A 26,930-nucleotide genomic window follows, 5' to 3' on the forward strand; every position below is an offset into this window, starting at 1 on the left:
CTCAAAACACTTTGACTCCTTTTCCCTCTTTCCCCAATTCATTAACCATTCCAACTTCATTATGTATTGATACAGAGGTGGTGACCGTGGAAAGGACCATGACATTTCCAGTGTCACTGTCTCCTCTATGGCTATTCGACTACTTGATATTCATCAAACTTCCTTGGCCAGAAATAGCTGATACCACAGAATAGGGAGACGCGGAGAGGGAGGGTTTGAGCACCATTATCGTACCTTCGAAACGATGAAGAGGCCAAGGCGCGTGCATAGTCTCCCCGCAAACTGCCACGGCCGGGGGCACTGCTAGCTGCATATTATTGATGGCTGCAATACTAGGAGTATTATTTTCCCATAGATGCAGTTTCCATGAATCGGAGATAATGTCTTGGCCTTGTTTCGTCATTTTCTGTCAGGCCCTGACACCTCCGCTGCCCCGAACGCCATGAAACACAGCGAGCTTCACAGTTCGGACATGTATACCCCGGTGGGAATGTCACTTTTTCCACGTATCTAGTTTGTTGCTTGGCATGGCTATTACTTGGCATGGGTATATAAATTGAATGACCAGACATGATCCTAAGTAATATCACACTGAATACCCTCTTTATAGTCTGCTAATCGCCATGAAGACCGCTGCTCTGCTTTCTGCCCTTGTGCCCAGTGCGCTGGGTACAACCATCTACCTCGCTGGTGACTCGACCATGGCAAAGGGTGGTACCGGATCTGGCACTGCTGGTATGGATTTCCTTTGCCCTCCAAGAAAGAACCATACTGAGACGTCTAGGTTGGGGTGAATACGTGAAGCCGTATACCTCCCTCACTGTTGCCAATCAAGCTGTAGCTGGCCGTAGCGCCCGATCATATACACGAGAGGGCCGCTTCGATGCTATTGCAGCTGTGGTCCAGTCCGGTGATTGGGTAGTCATTGAATTTGGACATAACGACGGTGGATCGCTGTCGACCACAGACAACGGGCGTACCGATTGCGGCGGCACAGGAAGCGAAACCTGCAGCACAACATACAACGGCGTCGCCGAGACGGTTCTCACCTTCCCAGCCTACCTGGAGAAAGCAGCCAAAACGTTCAAGGCCAAGGGTGCGAACGTGCTCATCTCCAGCCAAACACCCAACAACCCCTGGGAGACTGGCACATTCACCTATTCCCCATCGCGGTTTGTAGAGTATGCCCGGCTGGCGGCTGAAGTGGCGGGAGTCTCCTATGTCGACCATGGAGCGTATGTGGCGGACCGATTTGAGACCCTGGGTCTCACCACCGTTGATTCATACTTCCCCTTGGATCACACACACACCAGCACTGCCGGTGCATCGGCCGTGGCTCAGGCCTTCTTCAAGGCGGTGGTTTGCGGTAATTTTGCGCTGAAGAATTCTCTGACCACCACCTCATTCCCTGGCAGCTGTCTCTAGAGGATGAATGTCAATTAGCATTAGCAGCAATATCAGAAACTTAAGCCAGCCTTATGGATGATAGAACGTAGGCTCTCAGTAGAAATCAACGAAGAAGCAGGGTCAGAGTTTGAAGACTCTCAGTTGTTCACAACAAACATTCAAGAGAAAGGCTAGAGAAAATGCCCAAGCCAATGCGACTCGGTCAATAAATTCGTAGGATCGTAATATGTCCATGGCTAAACAGGTACACTGAAATGCATCAACCGCTAAATGCTAGAAATCATAATCCCTCCAACAAGTTCATTCTTCCAGAATTGACCGGACGATACCTCGCTTCGCGACTCGCTGGTAGTATTGGTTCACATTTGTAAACCGGGTATCGAACGCGCCTTGTGTTTGCATGATCTCCCGAAAAACCGGCCAGAGTGAACAGTCGTCGATGGCGAGCAAGGTACCTCCTAGGTAGTGTTGCCCATCAAGGACACGCTCCCAATCTTCAAAGCCGAACTCAAACGCATGGACTGGATTGTTGGCACGATGTTCGCGCCAGTGCATCAAGAATTGGTCGATTATTGGCAAGTAGTCGCCTCCACGCAATGGACCTGCACCTGGCCGTGTAATCTCGACTCGTTGGGCGAAGAGTGTCAGGATAGCAGAGTCACCAGCGGCCGTTGACCCATCGGAAGCAATGTACAATGGCAAGACCGGTGTCTGATCATTGCGGATACCCTGTTCTCCATAGCCGGTAACCACTTCGTATCGAATGCCGTTTTCTCCCAGGCAAAGTCGTACACGCAAATCAATCACAGAATCTCCGCTGAGTACCAGCTGTGCTGTAGAAGGAGTGACGAAGTTGACTACATCGAAGCCTTCGCCATACACAGCGTCCCAGTCAAACTCGGTAGCACGGTTTTCTTGGCCGAAGGCAGCAATGAGTCGTTCTGTTCCAGCGGCATCTGCATGGATTACCGGGCGCGCTTGGTCTACTGTCTTACTGATAGCTCCTTGGCCCCAAATTGTGTTGGTCGCAGGCTCGATGTAAGTGCCAATCTGCCGGAAAGTAAGGGAAATACGCTGGCCGCCGTATGCTTGCTCGGCAGTAGACTTGATCGAATCAGGCCGTTTGTCTGCCCGGATTCCATGAAGCCATCGCATGTTCGTATTTTGACCCAAAACAAAGAGGGAATTATGAGGAAGAGGTACGCGCTGCGTGGTCCGACCTGATTCCGCCCCTTCTGCAGACTCAGATGCTGAAGCCTTGGTCCGAAGAACCATTACGCGCTCAGCACCTAAACTGACGTTGCAAATGAAAGACCCTCGCACAATATCCAGCGTCTTATCTGAATGTTCTGAGATGCGATCTTGTCCATCACGGTAAAGCTGGATGAGCACATGGTTCAAAGGGTGACCCAGTATGCGCTCAACCGTCGCCCGCACTGCATCCACTGCAGGGGTAAAAGGCCTGAAAGCTGGAGACTCGTCAGCAGGATGCCGATAGATGGGTATCGCTCCATCAGGCTGAGCTTGGCCTTGAACGGCCACCAATCGAGGAACTAGACCCGAGAGATGATACATCTTCTGCCATTCCACCTCCGCCTGGATGCGTTCGAATGCATCCGCTGGCAGATCGATATTGTGCACAATACGCGAGTCACCTTCTCCAATGCCACTTTGGGATGTACTGGGTGTTTCCCCTGGCTTGGAAAACATATCTTGCTGGCGAATATCCGCGTGAGGTCTAGCTCCAGATTCGGGTGTAGGCTCTCGGCGTTTTGGACGACGGATTCGCGCCCGCACTTTCTTCTTCTCTTCCGCTGTGCCCCGCGCCTGCGCGGCAGCGCGCTGTGCGCGGGAACGAGAGGCAAGCTCCGAAAGATTGCACTCGTCCTCTTCTTGTGGATCATCCTTTGGTGTGGTATCATTGGCGTTCCAGGCCTCCAGTCCGTCCATGATGCTCTCAATGCCAGCTGTATTGGCGGATCTCTTCGGCTGCGGTGCGCCTTGGCGAGCAATTGCGTCGGTCTCATCCCAATCTAGCTCCTGGGTGAGCTCCTGCGAGGTTGTACCAGTCGCGCCGAGGATGTCGGCCATGCGCCGCATAGCTTCTTGGTGCCGTTGGAAATCACGGAATCCCAAACAGTTCTCCACCAGGGTCACGGAAAAGCCATTGCGGACAGCATCCAGAGCGGTGGCAAACACGGACACGTTGGACAGCGAGCCACAGAGATATAGTTCAGTGACGAAGCGTGTTCGAAATGACAGTATCAGACCAGGCGACTCCAGGGCAGAGTATCCTGTTTTGTCCATAACAGTATCTTTTTGGGCATCAATGGCGGCAAGGATCGGTGCGGGGAACTGATACCCCGGGGTCTGGGGAGCAACACATAGCGATGGGTCGGCAGACAGGAAGGCCTCTGGATCAATAGGCTCAGGTGAATCACGGTCCGATCCGACTTCAATCACATCAGATGAAGGTAAAGGTTTCCTGCACGGGGGTTCTCGATCCAAAACAATGCGATCTCCAAAGTTCCAATCGGTGATGGCCTGTGGGGTATCAAATTGAGATCGCACCCATACTACATCACCCACGCGACGGAAGGCTGCTGCCAGCTGAGGCAGGGTCTCGAGGATATCAGGCGTGTTGGGGACATGCAACGCTCCGGTTGGCCGAACAAAGTCATTCTGGAAATCGAGCAGCAGCAAGGCCTTGCGGGTCTGGATGGTGGGAAGGTCACCGAATGAGAAGTAACTCATCCTAACATCCTAAGGTGATCCAAGGAAGCTGGCGGACCTCGTGAAAGCCAAGTGGAGGTGGGGAAGTTGACACCTGAGGCAGAAAGAGTCACTAAATACGAAATAGTATGAGGCCTTTTTTCTCACTGTTTAATTCAACCAATAATATATAAATTGAAGATAGCCAATTGAAATTCTATTTGATTATCACACAACATACCCCAGAGTTAGTCTCTTTCTCCGTATATTCAGCTATCTACGCACACTCGGAGCCTTGGCCTCACTCCGGGGAACATCCAGACTACGCCTAATGTGGCCAGGTCGTCCACGGTTGCTGCTGGAAACATGACATAATCTCTGACTCATTCCATCGCCCAATCAGCACCACCGCCGACACCGGCCGGGGAGGTCCTGCACCTCTCCGGGATCACGTGCAGTGACTCGCAGCGATTGCGGCCATCTCCCATTTATAAATCCCAGAGCTTCCCCGGTCTCAATTCTTCTTTTCCTTCTTCACTCTCCACTCTCCTCTCTTCCATATCTTCACAATGGCTTCCCGTGGTCTCCCCCGTGCCCTCCGCCTCGCCCGCGTGGCCGCTCCTCGCTCCGTCGTCACCGCCGCCCTTCCCCGGCCTGCTGTGGCGGCCGCTGCTGCCCTCCCCCGTGTCTCCTCGGTCGTCACCCCCGTCCGTGGTATCAAGACCATTGACTTCGCCGGTGTCAAAGAGGACGTCTATGAGCGTGCCGATTGGCCTCGTGAGAAGCTCCAGGAGTACTTCAAGAACGACACCCTTGCCCTCATCGGCTACGGTTCCCAGGGTCACGGTCAGGGTCTGAACCTCCGTGATCAGGGCCTCAACGTCATCGTTGGTGTCCGCAAGGATGGTGCTTCCTGGAAGGAGGCCATCCAGGACGGCTGGGTCCCCGGCAAGAACCTGTTTGATGTCACCACCGCCATCGAGAAGGGTACCGTCGTCATGAACCTGCTCTCCGATGCCGCCCAGTCTGAGACTTGGCCCACTATCAAGCCCCTCCTCACCAAGGGCAAGACTCTCTACTTCTCCCACGGTTTCTCCCCCGTCTTCAAGGACCTCACCAAGGTCGATGTCCCCAAGGACATTGATGTCATCCTCGTTGCCCCCAAGGGTTCCGGCCGTACCGTCCGCACTCTCTTCCGTGAGGGCCGTGGTATCAACTCCTCCATTGCCGTTTACCAGGACGTCACCGGCCAGGCCAAGGAGCGCGCCATCGCCATGGGTGTCGCTGTCGGCTCCGGCTACCTCTACGAGACCACCTTCGAGAAGGAGGTCTACTCCGACCTCTACGGTGAGCGTGGCTGCCTCATGGGTGGTATCCACGGTATGTTCCTCGCCCAGTACGAGGTTCTCCGTGAGCGTGGCCACAGCCCCTCCGAGGCCTTCAACGAGACCGTTGAGGAGGCCACCCAGTCCCTGTACCCTCTGATCGGTAGTAACGGTATGGACTGGATGTACGCTGCCTGCTCCACCACAGCCCGCCGCGGTGCCATTGACTGGTCCAGCCGCTTCAAGGACACCCTGAAGCCCGTCTTCAACGACCTCTACGACAGCGTCCACAACGGCACTGAGACCCAGCGCTCCCTCGACTACAACTCCCAGAAGGACTACCGTGAGAAGTACGAGAAGGAGATGCAGGAGATCCGGGACCTTGAGATCTGGCGCGCCGGTAAGGCCGTTCGCTCTCTCCGCCCCGAGAACCAGAAATAAGTTAATACTGTGATACCCGTGGGGGTTCAAAAATTATGATGTACTATGAACTGTTCTGTTTGGGTTTCAGATATTCGAAAATATCATTTTGAGGCTATATAAGCCCCCATTTCATCTTTTATCTTTTTATCTTTTCAATCTTATACTTAGCTTGAATACTTTTAGAATGCGTAGAGTCCACGTGCGCAAGTGGAGAAGATCCGGGGTAAGAGTCATCGACGCTTGTACTTCTCTCCTACACATCACCATGACTTCCCCCGCCGTTGCAGCTCAATCGCTCACTCCTGCCGCAGTTCAAGCGGCGTATGATCTCATCCAGCCCTATGTGCACCGGACGCCACTACTGACCTGCAAAACCCTCGACGCCATCGCCTCAACGCCGCAAACCCCGGAGGCGCTTGTCGGAACACCATTTGAAGGCCAGTCCCCCGCTCATCCACACTTCCGGTTCTTCTTTAAATGTGAGAATCTTCAGCGAATTGGAGCCTTTAAAGCACGAGGCGCCTTCCATGCACTGTTGCGCTTGTTGGAGGAGCGCGGGGACGAAGTGAAACAACGCGGGGTGATCACACACAGCTCTGGTATCCTCGAACCTTCTACGGGTACACTTCTATGACCCCAGACTAATTCCTTCTCCTTCCCCTAGGAAACCACGCACAAGCTCTCGCCCTCGCAGCCTCGACCCTGGGCGTCCCTGCGTATATCGTGATGCCGCGGATCAGTACACCGAGCAAGATCGCTGGCACCCAGTCCCATGGCGCAGAAGTGATATTCAGCGGTTCGACAAGTGTAGAACGAGAAGCCGTGGTGGCAGATATCCAGGCAAAGACAAACGCCATTCTAGTACCACCATACGACCACGTCCATATCATTTGCGGGCAGGGTACAACAGCTTTGGAGCTGGAGGCGCAACACACTGAACAAGTCGGGTCCCGAGCTTTAGATGCAGTGATCACACCCATTGGTGGAGGCGGGCTGAACTCCGGTGTTGCGACATGGTTCTCGGACAAGTCGACCCGCGTGTTCGGCGCAGAGCCCACCTTTGAAGGTGCAGATGATTGCCGCCGAGGATTGGAGGCCGGGAAGCGTGTTGAGGCCGTCGGTACCTTGACCATTGCGGATGGATTGCGCACCCCGGTTGGGCTTATCAACTGGGAAGTCATCTCCAATAAGGAACGGGTCGAGGGAGTGTTTGCTGTCACCGAAGAGCAGATCAAAGCAACAATGCGGTTGGTTCTGGAGCGCATGAAGGTTGTTGTTGAGCCGAGTGCAGTTGTTGGATTGGCCGTCTGTCTATTTGATGAGAACTTCCGACGGAGGGTTGAACAGGAGGGTGGAAAGGAAGGGTGGGATGTTGGAGTTGTGTTCAGCGGTGGAAACACCACCGTTGAGGCAATTTCGAAGCTCTTTGGTTGAAGCTACGAGGTTTATAGAACGCGTTCTTGTGGATAGACAGCGTACATAGAATCCATTTGGTCATTCATCAGGCTTGGGTATCTCAACATCAGACTCACGCACGTAAAATGAAAAGCTTCCCCCATTGTTCGCCTCAATGGCTTCCACCACCTGACGGGGCCAGTCAACGCGCCCCCATGCATTGACACAAACCGATACCTTGCCTTGGTGAACCACGCTCTGTCGTAAATGAGCATCCTTGATCGCAGCTTGGGGGGCCATGCTTGGTGGAAATGGACGAACAGATGACCGGTGGACAATTAGACGCAGAGTTGGAAATGTGCCCCAGGGTGCTGGGAGAGCAGGCCGTAACGCAGGAGTCCGTGATTGGGGCCAGTCGTATAGACCAGGACCCGATTGACCATCACTAGATGGAGCCGCACGGGTCCCCGAGATCGTTGTGAACACAATTGCGCACTGAAACAGACCCTGAAGTCGCTTCAGCACCATCGCCAACTCAACATAAAGATCAGACAAGTGGAAGCTCTGGTTCCGCTCGCGCTCGCGATCAACCTCTGCCCGAGGACGCCCAATCTCCTCAATCCGAGCAATTTCGTCGCGGAGCCGATCTTGCCAGATGAAAGCAGTGGCGCTGTCTATGGCGATCATTTGCAGCGCACGTGAGGCGGAACGATGTCTCGAGAGATCAAACAGGTAGGTATCTAGACTGTGTAACGTAGCTAAAAGAGCAGAGGAAGACTGTGGGCGAAAGACATGGACATGCTGCAGCGAAGAGACAAGCAGCGATTCCAACTCATGACCCAGCGTTGCTCCTGCTGGCTGGTCCTTTGCATCAGGGTCGGTTTGTAGCTGTTGCTGCAGTATGATACCTCGAGCCACGACTCGCAATCTCTCGGCGTCAAACCGGTTATCAGTGTCTATGAAAATCACAGCTGACTCCCGGCCACCAAGTGGTAAACCACCATGACTTCGCGGTAAGATTGCGAGTGCAGTCAAATAGTACAAGAGCTGTGACTTCCCTGAGGCTGACAAGCTGCTCGATATCTCCACAACAGGGAGTGGTCGTTTCTTGATGCTCTCAGGGTCCCGGGACAAGGTTGCAGAAGGGTCTGTCTCGTCTGGCAGGTGTACTTCTCCCGGCATTTCGACATGATCGGTTTGAGCTTGGCTATGCAAGAGCATTTCCTCATCTTCAGTAAGGAATTCTCCAAACTGGCCCTGATCACGCTCCCTTCGAGATTGGAGTCGATCACCTAGTAGTGCATTGGGTGGTACAGCGGATTTTTTGGGTGCAAAGATTTCAAGCAGTGCATCTAAAACAGGTACGCCCAATGAATGCGAGTCATGGCTTGCGAGACCAGGATAGAACTGTGTCAATTCAGACAGGATCTTGTAGAAGTCAGCTCACGGTCTAAAAGAAGAGCAGCTATAACGTACCTCATCTAGTCCCTCGTGGTGTACATCTGCTAGCGATTTCTCCCCTAGATAAGCGGCCATAGCTATGGCCCTATCAATGTGGCATCACTGAAAGGGCCAAACTCAAGAATTCCGAGTCAGTCGAGGTTGACCAGAGAGATCTCGGGAAGGATAGCGCGGAGCTCCCGAACTTGAACTTCACTCCGACATAACCTCTGCGCCGCCTCTCTCCAATTCCTTCACCTCCCGCCCCCAATGGCTCCTCTCACTCGTGTCTTCCACACCGAGACTCTCCCCGATCATGTCAATACCGTCCACCGCAATTTCCAAGAGAAACGTCGCAAAGGCGGCCCCGTCGACCTGAAGGAGTGCCCGCTATTCGAAATGACACAATACTCATGCAACCCACCACAAGACGGCATTCCTGAAAAAGGAGTTGTTGTGTGCAAGCCCGTGGTGCGGTTGTTCCGACGGTGAGTGCGTCAGTTCAGTCGGGTGAGAGGAAATGCTGATGATCAGTAGCTGCGCCGGTGGATTGACGGTCGAAACCACATCCTGGGAACCTTTGAGGCAAGCGGAGGAACTGAAGGAGAAACAAGCGAGTACACGGTGACGGGACACTAGCATTGCATCAATACGCATTGGGCGGAGTTGGTTACATGGATTACGATTACTTGCAGGTTTCGAGAATAAGATAACATTGATTAAATGCTTCACTGCCATGGGGTATCGAACAAGCGCCAGCCGTAATGAAAAGAACGCCAATGGGACCTGCGCCCCTGCAATTTACAGACCAGTCATGACCTCAGGTGGTTCCGCACTCGCGGAAGGCTTCGCACTTTCCTCCCCTCGGCGCGTATTCGACGCCGTCCGACGCCAGAGATCCCGCTCGCAGTTGACAATCGGCCCCATCTCCATATTCCATAAAAGCTTGGCCCGGGCCTTGTCGGCATCAGCCGGGTTTCCTGAGTCGATTTCCATGGCGGAGTCGATCAAAGCTACTGCCGCAGATGTAGTATAAGGGTCTTTGTTGAGCTTCTTGGTGAGAGCCTTGGTAGTCTTCTCGAACATCGTTTCCATGCTATCCGTTCTGCGACCCCAGAGTTTCTTGTGATGGCCCGTAGAACCTGTCTGGTTGTCGCGGAATGCGGCGCTTGCCAACTTGCGCAATGCCTCCTCTCCATGTCGCCCATCTTCTGCGGCGCGTTCTCGAATCTTGCGTGGGTCGCCATCTCGTTCGACAAATACCGGGGTGGCAGAGTAGGTGTGCTTGCTGGGAAAGCTGGGGAAGTGTTTTGGGATGTAAGAGCGATTCGCGCGATCGTCCTCACTGCTGAGCGCTGTGAGAGAAGGTAGGCTTGGTGGGAGCACGTCTTCCGTCTCTGGAGAAGGCAATAATGGTGGTGCGGGTATAGAAGATCGAGCAGATTTGAGGGTAGGAAGAAGGTCATCGGGTGTAAGACGGAAACGGGTGAGGGCGTGTTCAAAATCTTGCGGAATAGGTTGTGTTCGCCGGGATGATAGCATGGATTGGCGGGCAAATGTGGAAAATCGTAGCATATCTGCAAAATTCGCGCGGGTCACGTCAGTTGGAGCTTCGAACAACATCCGACGTCAAGTCACGTACACTCTTCTGTCGCACTGCGGAAGCTCGAGAGAGCAGTTGGTTCGGCTAAATTAAACCCGGCATCTTTCAAAGTCATGCCAATAGCACGGTTCATCAATTGGTCGACGTGAGCCTCATCTTGCACAGCTGGCTCGGATGACGGGAGAGTAACAGGCTCCTGCAGACGATGATGGTGATAGTAATGCTTTAGTCGCTTGGGATCGTTGTGGGGGACAGACGACGAGGAGCGCTTGACAGGAGTACCTGAAGCTGCCATAGCCACAGGTTTCCGGAGCTTGATTGAACGGAGGTTGAAGTAGTTCAACCGCCGTCGTGAAGGAGGAGCCATTGGGATGATTTAGGAGGTCACGTGTTAGTGCCTGAGGCGATGATATTTGAGCTTGAGTGATATTGTCGAGTTGATTGAAGTGACGAAAGGTGGGAGGGCATAAGACTGTAGATCTAAATGAATAATTAACGTTGTAACACTCCAATCTTCGCATCATTTTCGACTTGGTCCTTCAACTTGATCAGACCATCGTATAGACTTGATCGACCAATCCGGTCACTCGCTTAGTCCGCTCCGAAGCTTCAACTTCACTTCACAACCGTCCGCTTCTTCTCCCCCCTCTCCTCTCCCCACCACCAACGTTTCAGGGTTCCAACCAGTCAGTCACCTACTGAACGGCACCTCGAGCACTAACTGACGCTATTTATCAGGCACAATGCCCACCGCTATCCCCCCCATCACCGGCGTAAGTGCCCCTTCACTGCAAGGCCGGGTTGACCCGATCGGAGAGCTCGGCTGGTCTAAATGATCGCAATGGTTTGCTGACATACTGTGTCCCTCTACAGATGCTCCGCCGTGGTCTTGTCCTGGACCTGAGCACCGCTTTCGGTGAGTCATGACCCGAATCCGAGTGGCATGATCGAACAACAACTGGAGATCGCGATCCTTCGAGAGCGACTGAGTGGGATCCAAACGCCCAGACGACAGTTGGATCAGGCTCAAGAAGGTCAATAGATACTAACCAGCATTCTTTTACACCAGGTTTCGGTACCACCTTCGGCTACCTCTGGTGGTACGGTAAGTAGAACGCATCCCCGGCTATGCTCAAACCACGCGCTCCCAGGCTCAATGTCTGACAATATTTGCAGGCTTCCACCTTCCCCGTGTCCGTGAGCGCGACACCTACTACGCCCGCCTCGAGGCTGAGCGTGCCGCCCAGCGCGGTTAAATCGGTCGTGAATCGCATCCGGTCGTCTCCCTCCCGCCCATTCGGCGCCAGTCCTTTTCTTTGTCAAAGCGTTTCTAGAAAATTGCCCGTGGATGGGGGCAAACGTTCCGATGTCGCCCATCGGGCTTGGTTGAACGGGTCGTGTACGAAGGGTGGCTAGATTTGAGATCGATTGTACATATACGCCTGTGGACAACCAATTGTTTTTGCCTTTGGACCTTTCCCTCTTACTTGGTGCGAACTTCGGCCTCGGTTCATTGTATGATCAGAGCATGGCATACCGGAGTAAATCCCTCGGAGCCAGCAACCGATCGACTTCCTACGCGCTTAATTTGCCATGAGCGAATTGGATCTATTGTATTCAAATGCTAATTACGCCGGATATATGTACGTGGAAACCAGCGCGCCGCCATGGGATTGCCAAACCATGTTGCCATGTGTAAAGCCGTAGATCATAAATACCATCTCTGTGTGTCTGCAGCGCAACCATTGCCGCCCTGCCAGGCAACTCGGGTCAGTCTGCAAGCTTCATGTCCTGATTTCACCGCATCACCCTGTCAAACGATACGCCTCGGACGGACCCGCCGGCCATGGAATTGCGCACGTTCTTCTTGAAATGTTCGCGGGTGGTGCGGAGATCTTCCGCGGCTTCCTTGTTGAGGGGATCAGAGGCGTTAGGCTCGAGGAAAAGGAACTATAGATTACACACTTGTCAGCCACATGGAATGTCACGGTTATAGCGAAATCAACCAACCTGCATGCCCACAATCACGGCGTTGAGGTTCAAAACGGGCTTCCAGTCCTCTCGTAGAATGTTCAAGCAGACGTTACCATCCAAATCGATATTGGGATGGTAAATCTTCTGTGTGCACTTGACCTTTGGCGGGTCATGGGGGAAGTTCTGGTTAACATTAAAGGTAAAGTTGAAGATTCCACCCTTGTACATGCCCTCATCAGGTTCGATGCTCAAGGTGAAGTTGAGGATGTCGTCGGGATTGGGGAAGTCCATTTTCATTGTGTTTCCGAGAGTGATTTCCGTTAGGTCTATAAAAAGCCGAGTCAGAAATGACATGTTCACAATAGGCATAGTATACCAACTGCGACAGAAGTACGTCTGCTGCGAGGGACATCCACTGACCTTTTTGCACCCGCAACTGCGCGGCGGTGACCTTCTTCTTCTTCTTGCCGGCAGCGCCCTCGGCATTCTCAGCCTGCTGCTGCTGTTGCTTCTATAAGAGCTATCAGCGACATATTCCGAAGTGTGTGTGACATGTCAAAACCACCCTACCATAGACCAGATTTTCAACATCCTGGCTGAAGTCACCACTCCACCTAGTGGAACGGACGGTTTGCGGGAGGTGTGCGAGTTTGGAGAGGAGGCTGCGGTAGCGAGGTGACCTCAGAATCAACGTTCGGAGAGAGAGAAAATCAAAGAAAGCAGCGCAGTCCTGAAGTGATTGAAATGATGCAGAGTTGGACCTGCGGGGGGCTCAGATCAGCAATCGGCTTTATCGCCCTCGGATGCTCTCCGCCTTGGGAGGCCCACATCTATACACGTCTACGGAGTACCACCTGCACTTTCTACAGGGACAATGTGCTCAATATGAAATGGTTGATAATCATAACACCCTTAATGCATCCATTGGCTAGTCCAACAAAAAAATAAAATAGATCACCAGGTTGCGTTTACCATGAGAGACGCAACAGTACATACTGGCTGGCATTGCAAAATCAGAGAATTGGGCATGTTTAGGTAGAATACAGATCACGGTATGAAGAAAAAATAAATGGCATATTGGGCCAGGCAGTCATGAGAAACAAATAAAGCACATTTTGTTGTTTACCGGCGGGCGAAGCAGCACTTGATACCAGTGCGACCCAAGAACCAACAACAACCGATGAAACGGAACAGCGCGACAACGGCATTGGACCACAGAAGAGCCTGGAAGAAGCGGGCTGTACGGTCGGTGGCAGTGTTCTAGGTTCATGTTAGTTAAAATGATCATCGGAAACGTGCCGGGAAAACTTACGGTGAATCCAAACTTGTCGACGGACTCGCTGGTAATGCAAACTGCCATGAGGCCATTACTGAAAATCCAGAGGGTGACGAGGCGAGTACGGAAACTCTTGTATGAGTCTTCCAAGCTCTTCTCGTCGTGTTCCACTGGGGCGACATAGGGCGTTAGAGCGCGCTTGACAGTAGCCTCGAACTGACTGTCAATATCTGCTTGAGGCTTGTCGATTTCCTCAATCACCGCATCTTTACTGCCTTCGTCCTTGGTAACCGTGGCTGATGGCAGCGCATCGGCCTTGTCAGAACCCTTGGTACCCCAGGAGACATCGTGCCAGTTACTGAAAGCGTAGACGTTGAGGATGTTGATGTAGGAGGACTGGACGACCATGTAGGCGGGGAATGAGGTGAACATGTGCCACGGGTCGGCGTACATGAACGAGGCAACGAAGTACAGACCGAAGGTGGCAGCCAAGGCAATGATAATGATACCAGCGCCAGTTGATCCGAAGAAAGAGCTGAGGAAGGCGCCAACGCCGTGAGTTGTGTCGAAGTCCATGGGCGCACCACCGCTGAAGGCGCGGACAACAAGATAAATCGAGTCGACCACAATGTAAAGCTGAATCAGACCAAATACGATAAACGAGGCGAGGTACGAGAACTTGGATCCCTTGGGCCGGTTACCGAGCGCAAGAATGAACTGAAGCAGGAGGAAAGCCAGATATCCATACTTGATTATGGTGTTGATGATAGGAGTCGCGGACTTGCCGAAGGGGAAAGCAGTGTAGTCGTTGTTCTTGCTTGGAGTACCGACCAAGTCGATAATAACGGTGGTGGTCAACCAGTATGAAGCCAGGGAGAACCAGGTGAGGAAAGTGTTGAAGATGTTGTACAACAACTGAATGTGGAGGAAGAACATGCGAATGATGTTGTGGCCACTCTTGTACATACGGCCGAAGTGCATCAGCGAGTAAATACCAGCAGCGAAGGAACCGTTCAGCCAACGACGACGCTGGGAAATGAACTCGGGAGCACCTTCGGGCACATCGGTTTCACCCTTGGAGGCCTTGACGTACGTCAAATGCCACTTGGAGCCTGCCTTGGCAACCAACTCGAAGCATAGAATTCGATCCTCGGCCAAGAACATGTTCTTCTTGAAAATGTTCATACCTTCAATACCCTTCTTACCAAGCTGTTTGGACAGGGTGTGATCACCGTGGAAATATTGCTCGAGCGGACGGCCCATGATCGCACGGAATCGATACGCCGAAAACGCACCGGGCAAGACACTAACATAACCGAACGAACTCTCCAGCGGTTTGTCCAAGATATTACTGATCTTGTACTCGAAGTTCTGGGCGGCCACGAGAGGGTTGATCAGATTACGCCAACCCTTACCCAACATGGCGTGGATTTCACCACAAGCACCACCAAGATCCTTGTCGTTATAGAAGGCTTCCCAGAGATAGAGCAGAGACTTAGGGCCTGGTTTCGTACCAGCATCTAGAAGAATACAGACCTCGGGGTTCAAAATACGGCCGAAGGCATTGAACAACCAACGATGCGAGTTGATCTTCTTGCTGTTCTTCTGCTTCAAACAGAACATCATCTGCACAGGGGGAAGTGTGCTAGGACCGTCATCAGTGGGGCGGATAAGCTGTTGGCTAGGTGTGACGGAGAGCTGGGTGGTGTATTCGAACTGAATCATTCGTTAGTCTTCTGTTCGAGGCCGTTTCGCCTGTGGTCCACTCACGATATGAGCCAAGGTCTCCTTTCCGTCGACATCACGCTTCATGACACCGTCCTGGTACACACCCACGGTGGCAAGAACATCTAAAACGTCCTTGTCGCAAGGGTCGATACCGTCAAACACGAGCGCAACCACAATCTTCTGCCACGCGGGACCACCCTTGTTCCAGAACTCGGATTTCTTGAGGTTCACAATGTCGCGAATGTTCTGCATCACACCGTGAAGGGTACGCGCTGTGAGGTTCTTGTCTTCGTTGTAGTAGGTAATGGCGATAAGCAACTCGGTGTGACGGTTGTACATGGCGGGACGCAGGTTGTAACCATTGTGGAGGGTAAACTCATTCGGGTCACAAGTAGCCGCGGTGTCTGAAAGAACGAAAAACGCTTGTTAGTTTCTGCTATGGAAGTCGCTCACTCATCACGTACATCGCATGTGGGTGAACTCCTCAGTTCCGCCCTCCACATCGTTCCGGTACTTGGCCTGAATGGCGTTCTGAATTGCACTAGGCACGGGGTAGTCGACACTCAAGACAGAGCCCTGGACCAGCTTGACCTTCCTGGTGGCATATCGGCGCAGACCGCCGCCGCCAGTTTGGGTGCCTCCAGGGGCTTGTCGCTGGCGCCATGCCTCTGTGGATGATGTCTCGCTGCGAGCATAGGGCGACGCGACGCGGCCAGGGACACCAAAAGCCGCAGCGGGGCTTTCCTCGTGGCCGGAGTAAACGGAGCCAGCACTGTAGGGGTCGTTGTAGGAAGGTGCAGAGTCCGCGGCATAGGTCTCGGTCAAACTGTATCCAGAGGCCCGACGCTGGGGAGAGGGCCCACGGGAGCTAGGGTCATCAAAGGGAGTCGCAAAGGGGCCCTGCTGTTGAGAGAGCAGGCCACGCGCCGCATCTTCGTCCTCGCGATACTGCACACGGTCAGTTGAAATGTCTTGCGACGTCCACGATCCGCTTACTTGCGATGCAGGGACATCCTGCAGACGATGATTATCATCGTAGCTCGGCGAGTGCGAGCCCGAGCCTTGGTAGGCCATGGTATATTAAGCTAGAAGGGACGCGAAGGGGGTATCAGAGGTCGAAAGGGTTGAAAGAGTCGAAAGGGTAGCAGAAAGGGTGTAATGAAGCCACCAGGGCCAAAAAAAAATGAATACGTGCAACGAGGGGAAAGAAAAAGCGAAGGGGGAAAAAGGAGAATAGAGTGAGACTAAGCAAAAATAGACATCTCTAGCCCCGTCCTGGTTAGCCTCCTCTTTTCTCTCGTTTTAATCTTTTCTTTCATTTTCTCGTTTTAGTAGTTAGTCTGATTCGTCTCTTATTTTCCCGGGCATACTCCATCCCTTGAGGTCACAGGTATGGAGTCTCCCGTTCAGGGACCAAAGACCCTGACTGGTCCCTGAACCGGATTCCATACCAGAAACAATGATTTGGTGATTTGGTGATTTGGACTTCACCCTTTTTGCCTCTTAAGTTACTGCTAAATCTTCGTCTTTTTTTAGCCTCCTCCAGATCATCCACAACCTTACTGTTTCTGGGGCTGGATGAACAACACTAGAACATCCGAACCCAATAAACAGGCTCCACTGGTGAAACATTCGGTGAAAAGGGACACTTCATTCTCACATTCTTCAAACCATAACAAACTGCCCAGCTGTCCAGGGGAAGGTATGTGATCCACTACGACGGTATTGGTATACTTACACTAGCCAAATTTGCCCCCCTAAATTTTGTTAAAAGTGGACAGGTCCCCTGCAATAATCTCAGACATTTAGCGCCATGATCTCCCCTAAATTTATTTCGGGATCTGCCAAGAGCCCCATCCTATTTGTTAACTGCACTGCGCCTCTCACTTACAACCTGGATCCAAGTTAGAATTTTCGCCTGACCTGTCCAGCTGTACATATATGTATACTGTATGGTATATACTCCATGTTTGCTGATCAACGGTTATATCCGATGTAGCCTGTTACAGATTAATGACCAGAAACTCTTTTCAGGCGGTCAAAGCTTTGTCTTGGCCACTCGGATTGGTCTTATACGTCCTTTGTAGTCATGTTTCTTCTTCCATACAATATCACATCTATCCGGGGGGATAAACCCAGTAGGAGACAATTTGGTTACTTATCCTCCACTTTGCCTCGTGGAACCCCCAGCAAGGATATATCTTCATGTGTCCTCCGTGCAACAATTGTATATATACTTTCTCACCGCCTGGCTCTATCAGCTTCACACTTCTCCTATCCTAGTCACACAGATGTCTAACCGCAGTATTCATACCCAAAGACTGACCAAGAGAAAAAGAGTCAGTGTTGCATGTAAGACTTGTCGATCACATAAAATCCGCTGTGATGTGAGGTCAACCTCAGTGTGGCACTTGCCGGGGCCCGTCGAGAGACCGGCCATTATGAGAATGCTCCAGGTAAACCAAGGTAAGCCCAGTGAGCTTGATAGAAAGTCGTGCGCTGATATCGTTCGAAGCACCATGGATATTACAGGAAGCCTTGGATACCTTGTCCAGTCGATAAAAGACAATTCCAGCGTGACTACAATGGGCCTGGTCTCCCGTCCATTCAACGAGCAGTCGACTGGTGGATTTTTTGGAGACTCGTCCACGGTCGCTTTTATCAAGCAGTTGCAGAATACAGCACCAAAACCATTGGCCCCGTTGCAGGAGTCCTCTCTTCGTCAATTTGACCGGGAAAGCGCGGGGGATTGTAATACGTCTGAATTACAAGAATTACTCCCACCGCGTCCCTTGGCAGATCACCTTGTCGACTGTTATTTTTCGCAGATCCATGTTCGGTACCCATTTGTGCACAAAGAGGCATCTCGCAGCCTTATGACTCACTGTGGAGAAACAAGGACAGCCCTTCAACGCGATCAACAAATTGCCTGGGTCTAGGAGACGCCAGAGGGAATCGCACGACCTTCTACTATGGGTTGAATGTGATCTTCGCTTCGGGCTGTCAGTTTTCTGATATTATTCAGCATGAACGAGAGGCAATATCCGAGGCCTTCTTCCACACATGCAAACCAGCTCTAGATGTAGACTACCTCGAAGACGGCGATCTTGCCTTGGCCCAGACTCTCCTGTGGATGGCCCACTACCTCTAAGGCTCCCGAATCCCCAATCGCCTCTGGCACGTCGTTGGGACGGCCTGCAGGCTGGCGCAGAGTAGGGCTGCATTCCGACCTTGGAAATGAGCGCCGATCATTTGCCAAGATTCAGATTCGGAGGAGGGTATGGCATGCTTGTGTGATGCTGGATCTGTAAGAGGGTGAACCTTTTATTGGCTGAATTAGCTGACAGAGATGTAGGGAAATCAGCATCATCCTTGGTCGCCCAGTCATGATATCTTATAAGCCATCCACACCTCTTCCAGAACTGATCGATGACAGTTATTTAGTAGTGGACTCCACGATTTGTGAACAGCCAGGGAACATTCTCCCATGTCGAGTGGTCCATTGCAACTCTGAATCTGTATGAACTTCTCCGAAGGACGTTAAATACGCTCTACGATAATGTCGGGAAACAATGCGAAGAAAATCCTGCCGATCTAAGGCCACCGGAGACGCTGCTCCAGGTTCAGTATATCACACAATTGGACGCAGAGCTTCAGGGTTTTCGAATCAGGGTTCCATGGCCGCTTCGTTGGGATGTCCCATTTTCTGAAGCACAGCCCCAATTTCTCAGAGAATAGTATCTACTAAAGGCGAGGCAAGTTATAATCAACACCTTGTCCGTCAGTGTCACTAACCATGTCTGCAGGTTTTTGTACCTGAAGCTTCTTATTTACAGGCCAGTTCTCTCGAAATCATTACACGGGATTCTATCCACAGGAACCGAGAGGGGATTATCCGGGGCTGGAACCTGTGCAAATTTCACCATGGACTGCTCAGTCTTCTGCGTTCAGTCCGCCATTGATCTTAATGGCTTGGTACATGAAACTTGCTACACCAATCTAGCCAGTGTTTGGTATTACAACGTTTTCTGTGAGCACAGTACAGCGCCTCTTATTCCCAAGCTGACTTGATCGTAGACTAATTCACAGCTGGGTCTATCACGCTCCTTGCTGAACTATATCCGCCCATTGTGAACATCGTGACCCGCGAAGCCTTGGAAGTGCCCTGGATAGGGGCCCTGGATTACTTGAAACCGTACAGCATAGTAGCAGAGCGATGTGCTGAGAGAATGGCGATGATTCGATCGAAGTGCTTGGTGGCCATGTATGGTGAGAACTCGTGTGTCTTACTTGGCTCGAAGCTAATTTGGGGTAGAACAACTTGATCAACCGCAATAATCCAATGAACAGCCTGGGTTGGCATCGAACACGACAGGACAAATGCCCTTTTCGGGAGATATATTCCGTGACTTCGACTTCAATGCTCAAACGTTCTTTGATTCATTCTGGTTTAATTTGGAGTTTTGACCCTCGCACCCGGTTTCAAAATCTCAAAGTTGAGCATCAAAGATTGAACTTAGCTGGATTGATCTCTATATTCAAGTCCAACTGGAATTGCTCGGGGATGCACTATTTACAACGGATTTGTGTAAAATCCCCGAGAAAGACGACGATGCTGTCGGTCTCATTCAATGAAACTGCATGTCCTAGAATCCCATCAGGTCGTAGAACAGGTACAGCACCACTTTTTATTGAAATGGTGTACGCGGTATGCACCGCCCAATCCTGATCTATAGTATACATTACCAATCTTGGGAAGATCGAACATCTGGCTTCCCTCGGCGGCAACTTGAGCTACCAAGGTGAGGAAGTGGGATAGACATACCTGTAGAGGGTCCACCAGTCAACGGACTCAATTTCCAGAGAGAAAGGCTCCATGGAGCGAATGGCTTCTCCCTTCGCCTGTTCCTCTGTAAGCTTACCTCCATACTTGGCAATCATCGCAGATGCGCTTTCAGTAATATACATGTAGTCACTGTCTCATTCCCATGGAGGTGTATTGATAATATATGTACCCGACTCACTGGCTGTCAAATTAATCCTTTTGGAATTATAGTACATATCAACACCAGGGACAAAATGAGAATATGAAATATATATCAATCGGCCTGACAGTCGAAATATATAGTTAAGAGTTTTCAATGAATAATCCACATAATACTCCCTGTGGCAACATCAATCCTGAAAGTTACATTTAAGCGAAGTAGAATAAGACCAATTATTATAATCCTTAAACTAGTTATGTCTGTACTGAACGAATTCAAATCCGAAATATCGCCAAGGCTGTTATCTAAGATCTGGGACCCACTTAGATCCACCCACAGTCCTTGATTGGACAGGTTCTTTTGTTGAGTCCACGGGTAAACTGTAGTATTTATAGTCATACAAAGAAATAACTTCAATGCTTATAAGGAACTATCTAGGATGTAGCGTATCTGGTAGGATCCCACAAGGGCTGCGTGCACCCTTATGTACAGGTTATGAACCTTGCATGGGAAGGCACCCGCACCCCTTCTAATCTGGCTGGGAATCAAACTTTTTAACATAAATTTTAGGGTTTTGATTAGGGCTAGCTGGTAGTAATCTTAGGGAAATGACATACTGAGGGCTGCGTACATGCACATAGATGTTACAGATTGATGAAACCTGTCGATGTCAGCCACTTATAAAAGTGCCCAGTCGAGACTACGCCATGTAATCTTGGAACATCGATAATCCGAGAGTCTGGACTCACAGCCCCCCAACCCTCGTCTCTCCCTTTTTCTAAGTAAGGCGAACATGGGATGAAACAATCGTGGTTCTCTATATTAAATCGTAGTTAAATATCTATTCTAAATGCTATTCTACGTTCGATCTTCCATCTTCTGTCTTTTACTCCGTATATTTAACATTGTTGTACCTGACTACCCCGTACCCGTGGAACCTCAGGCCCACTCCCGTGACTTGGGCCCCCGTTCTCTCTCCCGTCTCTCTCCTCTTTGTTCTTCTCATTTCACCTTCGACTTTTTGCCATATACGCGACTCCAGTTGTCTTTGATCTGGGTTCGTTCCAGACGATGGTTATCGCCTAACGCCTACCTCCCTTTATACACTCGTTTCCCGCCTCGACTGGGCTTTATGATCTTGTTTACGCTCACGACTTGACGCCGATTGAGCCACACTCCTTTACTTTACTTACTCTGCACATTCCTTACGCCGTTGACCGGCCTTGTTGATACCTCTCTTGTGTTGTTTTCGCCCATCATGCTCGAACCTATCGATTCCGCCTTCTCCCCGTCTCGCTCTCTCTTCAAGCGCTGCGTACCCTGTGGAAACTCCTCCCCCACCTGCCCATCATGCCCTGATGGCTCAATTTGTACCATGACCACCCAGACCTGTGAACAGTGCGCCACCACAAAGTGTATTTCAACAGGGACCGGTGGTTCCCAGCCATCCTCTGGTGGCAGCGATTCCGGTGCCATTGCGGGTGGTGTCATTGGGGGTGTGGCAGCGATTGCCCTCATTGTATTCTTGGTGTGGTGGTTCGTTATCCGGAAGAAGCGCCAGGAGCGCCAGGAGGCAGAGAAGAACAACGAATTCTCGGCTGCTCGCAGTGAACGACAGTCTATCGCCTCCACGGTCCTAACCCGTGCCTCCAACGTGATTCAAATCGCCTATATCCCCGGTGTCACCAACCGTTCTCCGCCAGAAACCCCGGCGTCTCTCGTTCCCCCCGTTCCCCCTCTTCCTGGTGCCACTCCCGACCAACACTTCTTTATGCCAGGCGATCTCCGTGATTCGTCCTGGACGACCACCACCGGTCACCAGAGCATCTCTCCCACATTGCGTAGCAGTGTGGCAACGACAATCTACCGCAACGATGCCATTGTCAGCGCCGTTCCTGCGCAGCAGATTCAACGCTCTCGGGCCGCCGTGGTTAGCATTCACAATGGAGGAGCTGGGGGCAACACACCCGGCGAAGATTCCCCAGTCGCGGTCACGGTGACCCCCGCAGATGCACCTGCCGTACCTGCCATCACCCCAGCGCAACTCGCCCGGGCGGAAGCCGTCAAGGGCAACAGCTCATGCGTGGCTCGCAGTGTGACAGCCAAACCAGTAATGGTGCGTGGTCCTTCACTGAAGAAAAAGGAAAACAAGAACCCGCCTGCCACCGACCGTATCGAAGAAGTGTCCGAGCCAAACACTAGCAAGAACACGAGCCGGGCACCATCTGCCACGGACAGCCAGCAGATCAACCACAACATTTCCACATTTGATGCCTCCTCAGATGAAGAGGATGATACGCCAAGGTCAGCCAACTTGGACACAGACTCTGCACATCGCCAGTCGGCACGTCGAACCTCTGGCTTAAGTGATGGGCGGAGCTCCACCGGGACACCACCTGCCCGGGTGGAGAGTCCATTCTCCGATGCGAATGAGGTCAAATAAGGTTCCTTTAGATCAGCTGGGCGTCTTGGTTTTGCTTTGTCTTTTATATTCTGATTCTTTGTATGTATGCAGCCTTCTACGGCTTGGTTTATACTTTTGGTCAACTATTCCCTTATGCCCTGTACAGCGAGTGAGGCACACAGACGGAACGGTCCTTGAATTTATTCTCTCATTTATTCCCATTTGGAGTATCACATAATATGTACAGACTATAGCTCGCAGTAAATATTTTGAAGTTGACATATATGAAACCCTAGCTACCCATGTATCATCTGGGACTGACAGGTTCATTATGTGACCTTCCAAAGACGACCCAATATATTCACATCATAGGGTATCTACAACAGCAAATAACCAGCCAATGCCGCTAAACATCAAACCACACTCTCCTCCAACCCCATCCCACGACCAATCTTACGAATCAAAGCCCGTTTAAGTAGAGCCTCACGGGAAAGACTACGCGTATGCCGCGACCAAGAATCAACACCAATGACACCCCGAACCAGCGCAGCCTGCAGCGCATAGAGTGCCTGCTGGATACCCTGCTCCTCAGCAACGAGATCATACAGCTGCTTCCCGACGACAGTAGGTGCAACCAAAATATCATCAATGGGAGGAAGACCGGCGGGCGTATCACTGGGAGCAGTTGAAGCTGAAGGCGCACCGGAATTCTGAACAGACGTCGAGCGAGCCTGGGCATCGGCAATGGTAGCATCAGCACGATGAATAGACTGCTGCAGAACAGTGGTGTTGGACTGTAATGTCGCGTGTAGAGCATTCAAGTTTGAAACCTCGCCTTGCAGGGTAGCCATAGCAGCCTGTAGAGAGCGTGACTGCGAGACAAGAGACTGGGCTGCTGTATCGGATTGAGCGGCGTTGTTGCGGAGGATTTCTGCCAGGGATTGCGATACAGCGTGCAGCAACGCATCTTTCTCCGGGTTTGGGGGAATTGGGGGTGCAGGTCCTGTAGGTGCAATTGATGGAAGCTCGACTTCGAAAGGGGAGGTCAGAAGGTCTTGAGTTTGAGCTTTGGGGGCTGGAGCTGCTGGTGGTGGATGTGGGTAGTTTGATGGGTAGGGGGAGTGTTGGGGGTATGGGGGTCCTGCTTGTTGCTGGTGTGGTTGGGGAGGGTATCCTTGTCCTTGGTAGCCTGGAGCAAGGGCTTGTATTGGTGTTTGTGCTTGAGGGACTTGTGACTGGGGCAACTGAGGTCGCGGTTGATATGCCCGAGGAGAAGACTGGCCTGGCACATTGGCAGAGACGTGAGGTGGGACTCCGCTGTTTCTATAATATGGCGTCACACCCTGGGTCTGTGGGGGTGACATAGGCCCCGGTGGGCCAGGAGGCGGATAGTACTGATGCGGGCGGGCTCCCAGACTAGGGGTTTGGTGTGATAGCGCTGCTTGACGAGGGTCTTGCTCTTTCGGTGGTGGTGGAGGGGATCGATATCGATCATCCAATTGTGATGGCTGCGGCTGTCGATTCTCCCCTGTTGCGCCTGGCTTCGGTGGAGGCGGTGGCGGTGTCTGGCTTACAGTCTGAGCTCGCTGCGGCTGCACATTTGTAGCAGAGCTTCCGACACCGGGTGGAAGAGGAGGTAATGGCGGCGGTGTTTGTGTGTGTGCCTGGACTGGCTGGGACTGGGGCGGTTGTCTATATCGGACAGGTGGCTCCTTGGCGAAGACATCCTGGAGGATAGACAGCAGGTCGGCGATATTAGATCTCTATGGACGGGTTAGCTTGCTTGTCGAGAAGCATCCTATGAACACTCACATCCCAAGCTTCGGCCCAGTGTGCCAGGTAGTGATGATACACCTGCCCCTCCAGCGTCACATGCTGTCCAACACGAACAGCCATATCCTGCGTCGGGGTCACATATGCAATGGGAGGTTCGCGTGGGTATGTGTTTGGAATCCATAGCGCAATGGGGAATCGGTATGTTGTCCCTCGGAAGGTGACCGGCAACGTGCCCACGAGGTGCAGGAGGAGGGCCGAGAAGCCTGTTTCGTATGCTGCAGGATATCAGATCAAGAGCGCTTCCAGCTGATTGTATCATTTGTATCACTCACTGTACACATCCGTTCGAGGGGAGAGCGAGGGGTACTGGGCGAGCGCGTTGGCGACATCGTGGTAGGTCCGATTCGGGTCTTGGTAGGTCTGTTGCGGGTCGTAGTGATCCTGCCAAGTTAGCTTGGTGATGATATCGTATTGAGTTGCATACCTTGGTCAATACACTGTAGAGCCAGTTGAGTGTCCGCTGAGGGACCGCCATGGTGATGGATGGAGGTGAGTCGCGGGGAAGCGGAGCAAACACCGCGGTCTTGGCTCGAGTATACTTGCAAGGTTGCCATCTCAGCAGTTTATCTATCCAGTTTTGATGGGTTGCAGTATACTACTGTTCTTGGGCCTCCAATGTATGTTTCTATCAGTCAGGGGTGGCTACAGGGCACCTGGGCATACTTCAACGCATTATACATGACTGACATGAACCAGGCCAAGCAAACAGAAGACACCACACTTCACTGAATGTTGGCCACAAGATGAACAGCAAAGAATCCTAGACTTACAGTTCATAAGATCAGACTGCTACTAATCCATAGCCCCGACCTTCCACGTTGAAAGCTCCGGAAGATCCCCCTAGCGCTTGAGCCTAGAGCCCTGCTGCAGCCTCCAGTTGGACGACCTAGAATTTGTCAGATTTCAAGCTTCGTCTCAATCAACTCCAGATACGACTCCGAAGCATTCAGGGACATCTAATCCGAAAATCTGTGGAAGTCATGACGAAGACATCCCAGTCGCCAAGTGGCAGACAAAGAACTCGCGAACTTTAGCGACTCAAGCCTCGCAATCGAACGAGTCAAATCACCGATATTTCTAACTCGGTTGATTTCCTGCAGCCATTCTGCATCTATCTGTTGTCTGGGCCTCATTAACAGAATGCCCCTTTGTCTCACACCTTAATATTGTTCTCTCCACCTGGTTGATATTGTTCTTCATTCCATCCGACAATGCCTCATCAGTCTCTCAACATCACTATGGCCAGCTCTTCATTTATGTTCATTGTCTGTTTCGGCTTGGGGTATTCATCTCTTTCTTTATATCTATATCTTTTATTCCTGATCATTTTTATCCTCGATCCCTATCATGCATACTCTTCACGCTTCAGAACTTCCAGTGTGATCTCAACTGCTTCAACATGGATTACGGTCTCCGCAGCTCCACAGACCCTTACCAACAGGATGTCATCATGCACTATGCAAACGGCACGGAATTTGAGGTGCCAATGAAAGCTCTGGATGTCTTCGTCATGTACAACGTCCGAGTGTGCATCAACTACGGCTGCCAGCTTGGAGCATCAATTGTTCTACTGATCATCCTTCTGCTTTTGACACATTCTGACAAGCGAAAGTCCTCGGTGTTTATCTTGAATAGCATGGCACTGTTCTTCAACTGCCTGCGTCTGCTATTCCAAGTCATTCACTTCTCCACCAAGTTCGAAGAAGTATACCCCTACTTCTCTTACGACTACTCCGCCGTGCCGGCGAGTGCATATGCCATTTCAATTGCGGCCACTGTCTTTCAGACCCTGGTTGTGGCTTGCATTGAAGCATCGCTTGTGCTTCAAACCAATGTGATTTGCTCGACTGTTCGTCGCCGATACCGACACCCTCTCCTAGGGCTCTCGATCCTGGTGGCCCTGTTCGTATTTGGTTTCCGCTGCGCCTGGATGGTCGAGAACTCGATTGCCATCATCAAAGTGATGTACATGGAATCAATCTGGTGGATTGAGAGCGCAACCAATGTGACCCTCACCGTCTCCATCTGCTTCTTCTGTGTGATCTTTGTCACCAAGCTCGGAATTGCCATCAAGCAGCGCCGTCAACTTGGCGTGCGCGAGTTCGGCCCCATGAGAATCATCTTTATCATGGGCTGCCAGACCATGGTTGTTCCAGCCATCTTCTCAATCACACAATACTACATCATCGTCCCGGAACTAGCGTCCAACGTCCTCACCCTGGTGGCCATCTCACTCCCCTCTCATCAATCTGGGCCGGCGCTGCCCTCGAACAATCTCGACCGCCTCGCAGTCAAGACGCGCGCCGACGTAACCTATGGCGAGTCCTCGCTGGTGGAGCCAACAGCACATTGAGTCCCACAACCAAAGACAGCCCAACCGATTTGACAGCCACAGCCGCTGCTCAAACTCTATGCTACTCAG

The 26,930-nt window shown here is 51.7% G+C and overlaps 14 protein-coding genes across 14 annotated transcripts; 7 read left to right on the top strand and 7 right to left on the bottom strand.

Moving 5' to 3' along the window:
- Positions 1 to 623: 623 nt before the first annotated feature.
- On the top strand, positions 624 to 1,425 carry N7446_007646 (rhamnogalacturonan acetylesterase RgaE; the record flags this gene model as incomplete). Its single annotated transcript, XM_058516391.1, has 2 exons — positions 624 to 735; positions 785 to 1,425. The coding sequence occupies 2 exons, from the start codon at positions 624 to 626 to the stop codon at positions 1,423 to 1,425; spliced, it is 753 nt and encodes a 250-aa protein (XP_058370037.1).
- A 282-nt stretch (positions 1,426 to 1,707) lies between these two features.
- N7446_007647 (isochorismatase family protein family) lies at positions 1,708 to 4,161 on the bottom strand (the record flags this gene model as incomplete). Its single annotated transcript, XM_058516392.1, has 1 exon — positions 1,708 to 4,161. The coding sequence occupies one exon, from the start codon at positions 4,159 to 4,161 to the stop codon at positions 1,708 to 1,710; it is 2,454 nt and encodes an 817-aa protein (XP_058370038.1).
- A 527-nt stretch (positions 4,162 to 4,688) lies between these two features.
- Positions 4,689 to 5,885, top strand: N7446_007648 (Ketol-acid reductoisomerase; the record flags this gene model as incomplete). The annotated part of the gene is made up of 1 exon (XM_058516393.1): positions 4,689 to 5,885. The coding sequence occupies one exon, from the start codon at positions 4,689 to 4,691 to the stop codon at positions 5,883 to 5,885; it is 1,197 nt and encodes a 398-aa protein (XP_058370039.1).
- A 166-nt stretch (positions 5,886 to 6,051) lies between these two features.
- On the top strand, positions 6,052 to 7,301 carry N7446_007649 (threonine/serine dehydratase; the record flags this gene model as incomplete). The annotated part of the gene is made up of 2 exons (XM_058516394.1): positions 6,052 to 6,466; positions 6,532 to 7,301. 2 exons carry the CDS (start codon positions 6,052 to 6,054, stop codon positions 7,299 to 7,301), a joined length of 1,185 nt encoding a protein of 394 aa, XP_058370040.1.
- Positions 7,302 to 7,361: 60 nt separating this feature from the next.
- N7446_007650 (putative Rad51 family DNA repair protein) lies at positions 7,362 to 8,798 on the bottom strand (the record flags this gene model as incomplete). Its single annotated transcript, XM_058516395.1, has 2 exons — positions 7,362 to 8,690; positions 8,739 to 8,798. The coding sequence occupies 2 exons, from the start codon at positions 8,796 to 8,798 to the stop codon at positions 7,362 to 7,364; spliced, it is 1,389 nt and encodes a 462-aa protein (XP_058370041.1).
- A 174-nt stretch (positions 8,799 to 8,972) lies between these two features.
- On the top strand, positions 8,973 to 9,330 carry N7446_007651 (uncharacterized protein; the record flags this gene model as incomplete). Its single annotated transcript, XM_058516396.1, has 2 exons — positions 8,973 to 9,190; positions 9,240 to 9,330. 2 exons carry the CDS (start codon positions 8,973 to 8,975, stop codon positions 9,328 to 9,330), a joined length of 309 nt encoding a protein of 102 aa, XP_058370042.1.
- Positions 9,331 to 9,503: 173 nt separating this feature from the next.
- On the bottom strand, positions 9,504 to 10,672 carry N7446_007652 (TBP-associated factor 8 family protein; the record flags this gene model as incomplete). Its single annotated transcript, XM_058516397.1, has 2 exons — positions 9,504 to 10,279; positions 10,345 to 10,672. 2 exons carry the CDS (start codon positions 10,670 to 10,672, stop codon positions 9,504 to 9,506), a joined length of 1,104 nt encoding a protein of 367 aa, XP_058370043.1.
- Positions 10,673 to 10,906: 234 nt separating this feature from the next.
- Positions 10,907 to 11,561, top strand: N7446_007653 (cytochrome c oxidase subunit VIIa; the record flags this gene model as incomplete). The annotated part of the gene is made up of 5 exons (XM_058516398.1): positions 10,907 to 10,991; positions 11,044 to 11,078; positions 11,179 to 11,221; positions 11,375 to 11,410; positions 11,482 to 11,561. Coding segments are annotated over 5 exons (279 nt in total), but the record flags the coding sequence as incomplete, so codon positions are not given.
- A 541-nt stretch (positions 11,562 to 12,102) lies between these two features.
- Positions 12,103 to 12,870, bottom strand: N7446_007654 (NEDD8-conjugating protein UBC12; the record flags this gene model as incomplete). Its single annotated transcript, XM_058516399.1, has 4 exons — positions 12,103 to 12,255; positions 12,316 to 12,605; positions 12,700 to 12,790; positions 12,850 to 12,870. 4 exons carry the CDS (start codon positions 12,868 to 12,870, stop codon positions 12,103 to 12,105), a joined length of 555 nt encoding a protein of 184 aa, XP_058370045.1.
- A 531-nt stretch (positions 12,871 to 13,401) lies between these two features.
- Positions 13,402 to 16,357, bottom strand: chsG (chitin synthase class III; the record flags this gene model as incomplete). Its single annotated transcript, XM_058516400.1, has 5 exons — positions 13,402 to 13,539; positions 13,592 to 15,271; positions 15,326 to 15,687; positions 15,748 to 16,231; positions 16,280 to 16,357. 5 exons carry the CDS (start codon positions 16,355 to 16,357, stop codon positions 13,402 to 13,404), a joined length of 2,742 nt encoding a protein of 913 aa, XP_058370046.1.
- A 3,668-nt stretch (positions 16,358 to 20,025) lies between these two features.
- Positions 20,026 to 20,251, bottom strand: N7446_007656 (FAD binding domain-containing protein; the record flags this gene model as incomplete). The annotated part of the gene is made up of 2 exons (XM_058516401.1): positions 20,026 to 20,077; positions 20,109 to 20,251. The coding sequence occupies 2 exons, from the start codon at positions 20,249 to 20,251 to the stop codon at positions 20,026 to 20,028; spliced, it is 195 nt and encodes a 64-aa protein (XP_058370047.1).
- A 1,275-nt stretch (positions 20,252 to 21,526) lies between these two features.
- On the top strand, positions 21,527 to 22,711 carry N7446_007657 (uncharacterized protein; the record flags this gene model as incomplete). The annotated part of the gene is made up of 1 exon (XM_058516402.1): positions 21,527 to 22,711. The coding sequence occupies one exon, from the start codon at positions 21,527 to 21,529 to the stop codon at positions 22,709 to 22,711; it is 1,185 nt and encodes a 394-aa protein (XP_058370048.1).
- A 374-nt stretch (positions 22,712 to 23,085) lies between these two features.
- Positions 23,086 to 24,983, bottom strand: N7446_007658 (uncharacterized protein; the record flags this gene model as incomplete). The annotated part of the gene is made up of 4 exons (XM_058516403.1): positions 23,086 to 24,435; positions 24,485 to 24,723; positions 24,781 to 24,889; positions 24,933 to 24,983. The coding sequence occupies 4 exons, from the start codon at positions 24,981 to 24,983 to the stop codon at positions 23,086 to 23,088; spliced, it is 1,749 nt and encodes a 582-aa protein (XP_058370049.1).
- Positions 24,984 to 25,907: 924 nt separating this feature from the next.
- preB (alpha-factor pheromone receptor STE2) lies at positions 25,908 to 26,861 on the top strand (the record flags this gene model as incomplete). Its single annotated transcript, XM_058516404.1, has 1 exon — positions 25,908 to 26,861. One exon carries the CDS (start codon positions 25,908 to 25,910, stop codon positions 26,859 to 26,861), a length of 954 nt encoding a protein of 317 aa, XP_058370050.1.
- Positions 26,862 to 26,930: the final 69 nt, after the last annotated feature.

The sequence above is a fragment of the Penicillium canescens genome, assembly GCF_028828765.1.
Source record: "Penicillium canescens strain IBT 15451 chromosome Unknown utg000005l_segment0_segment0, whole genome shotgun sequence".
NCBI classification, from domain to species: domain Eukaryota; kingdom Fungi; phylum Ascomycota; class Eurotiomycetes; order Eurotiales; family Aspergillaceae; genus Penicillium; species Penicillium canescens.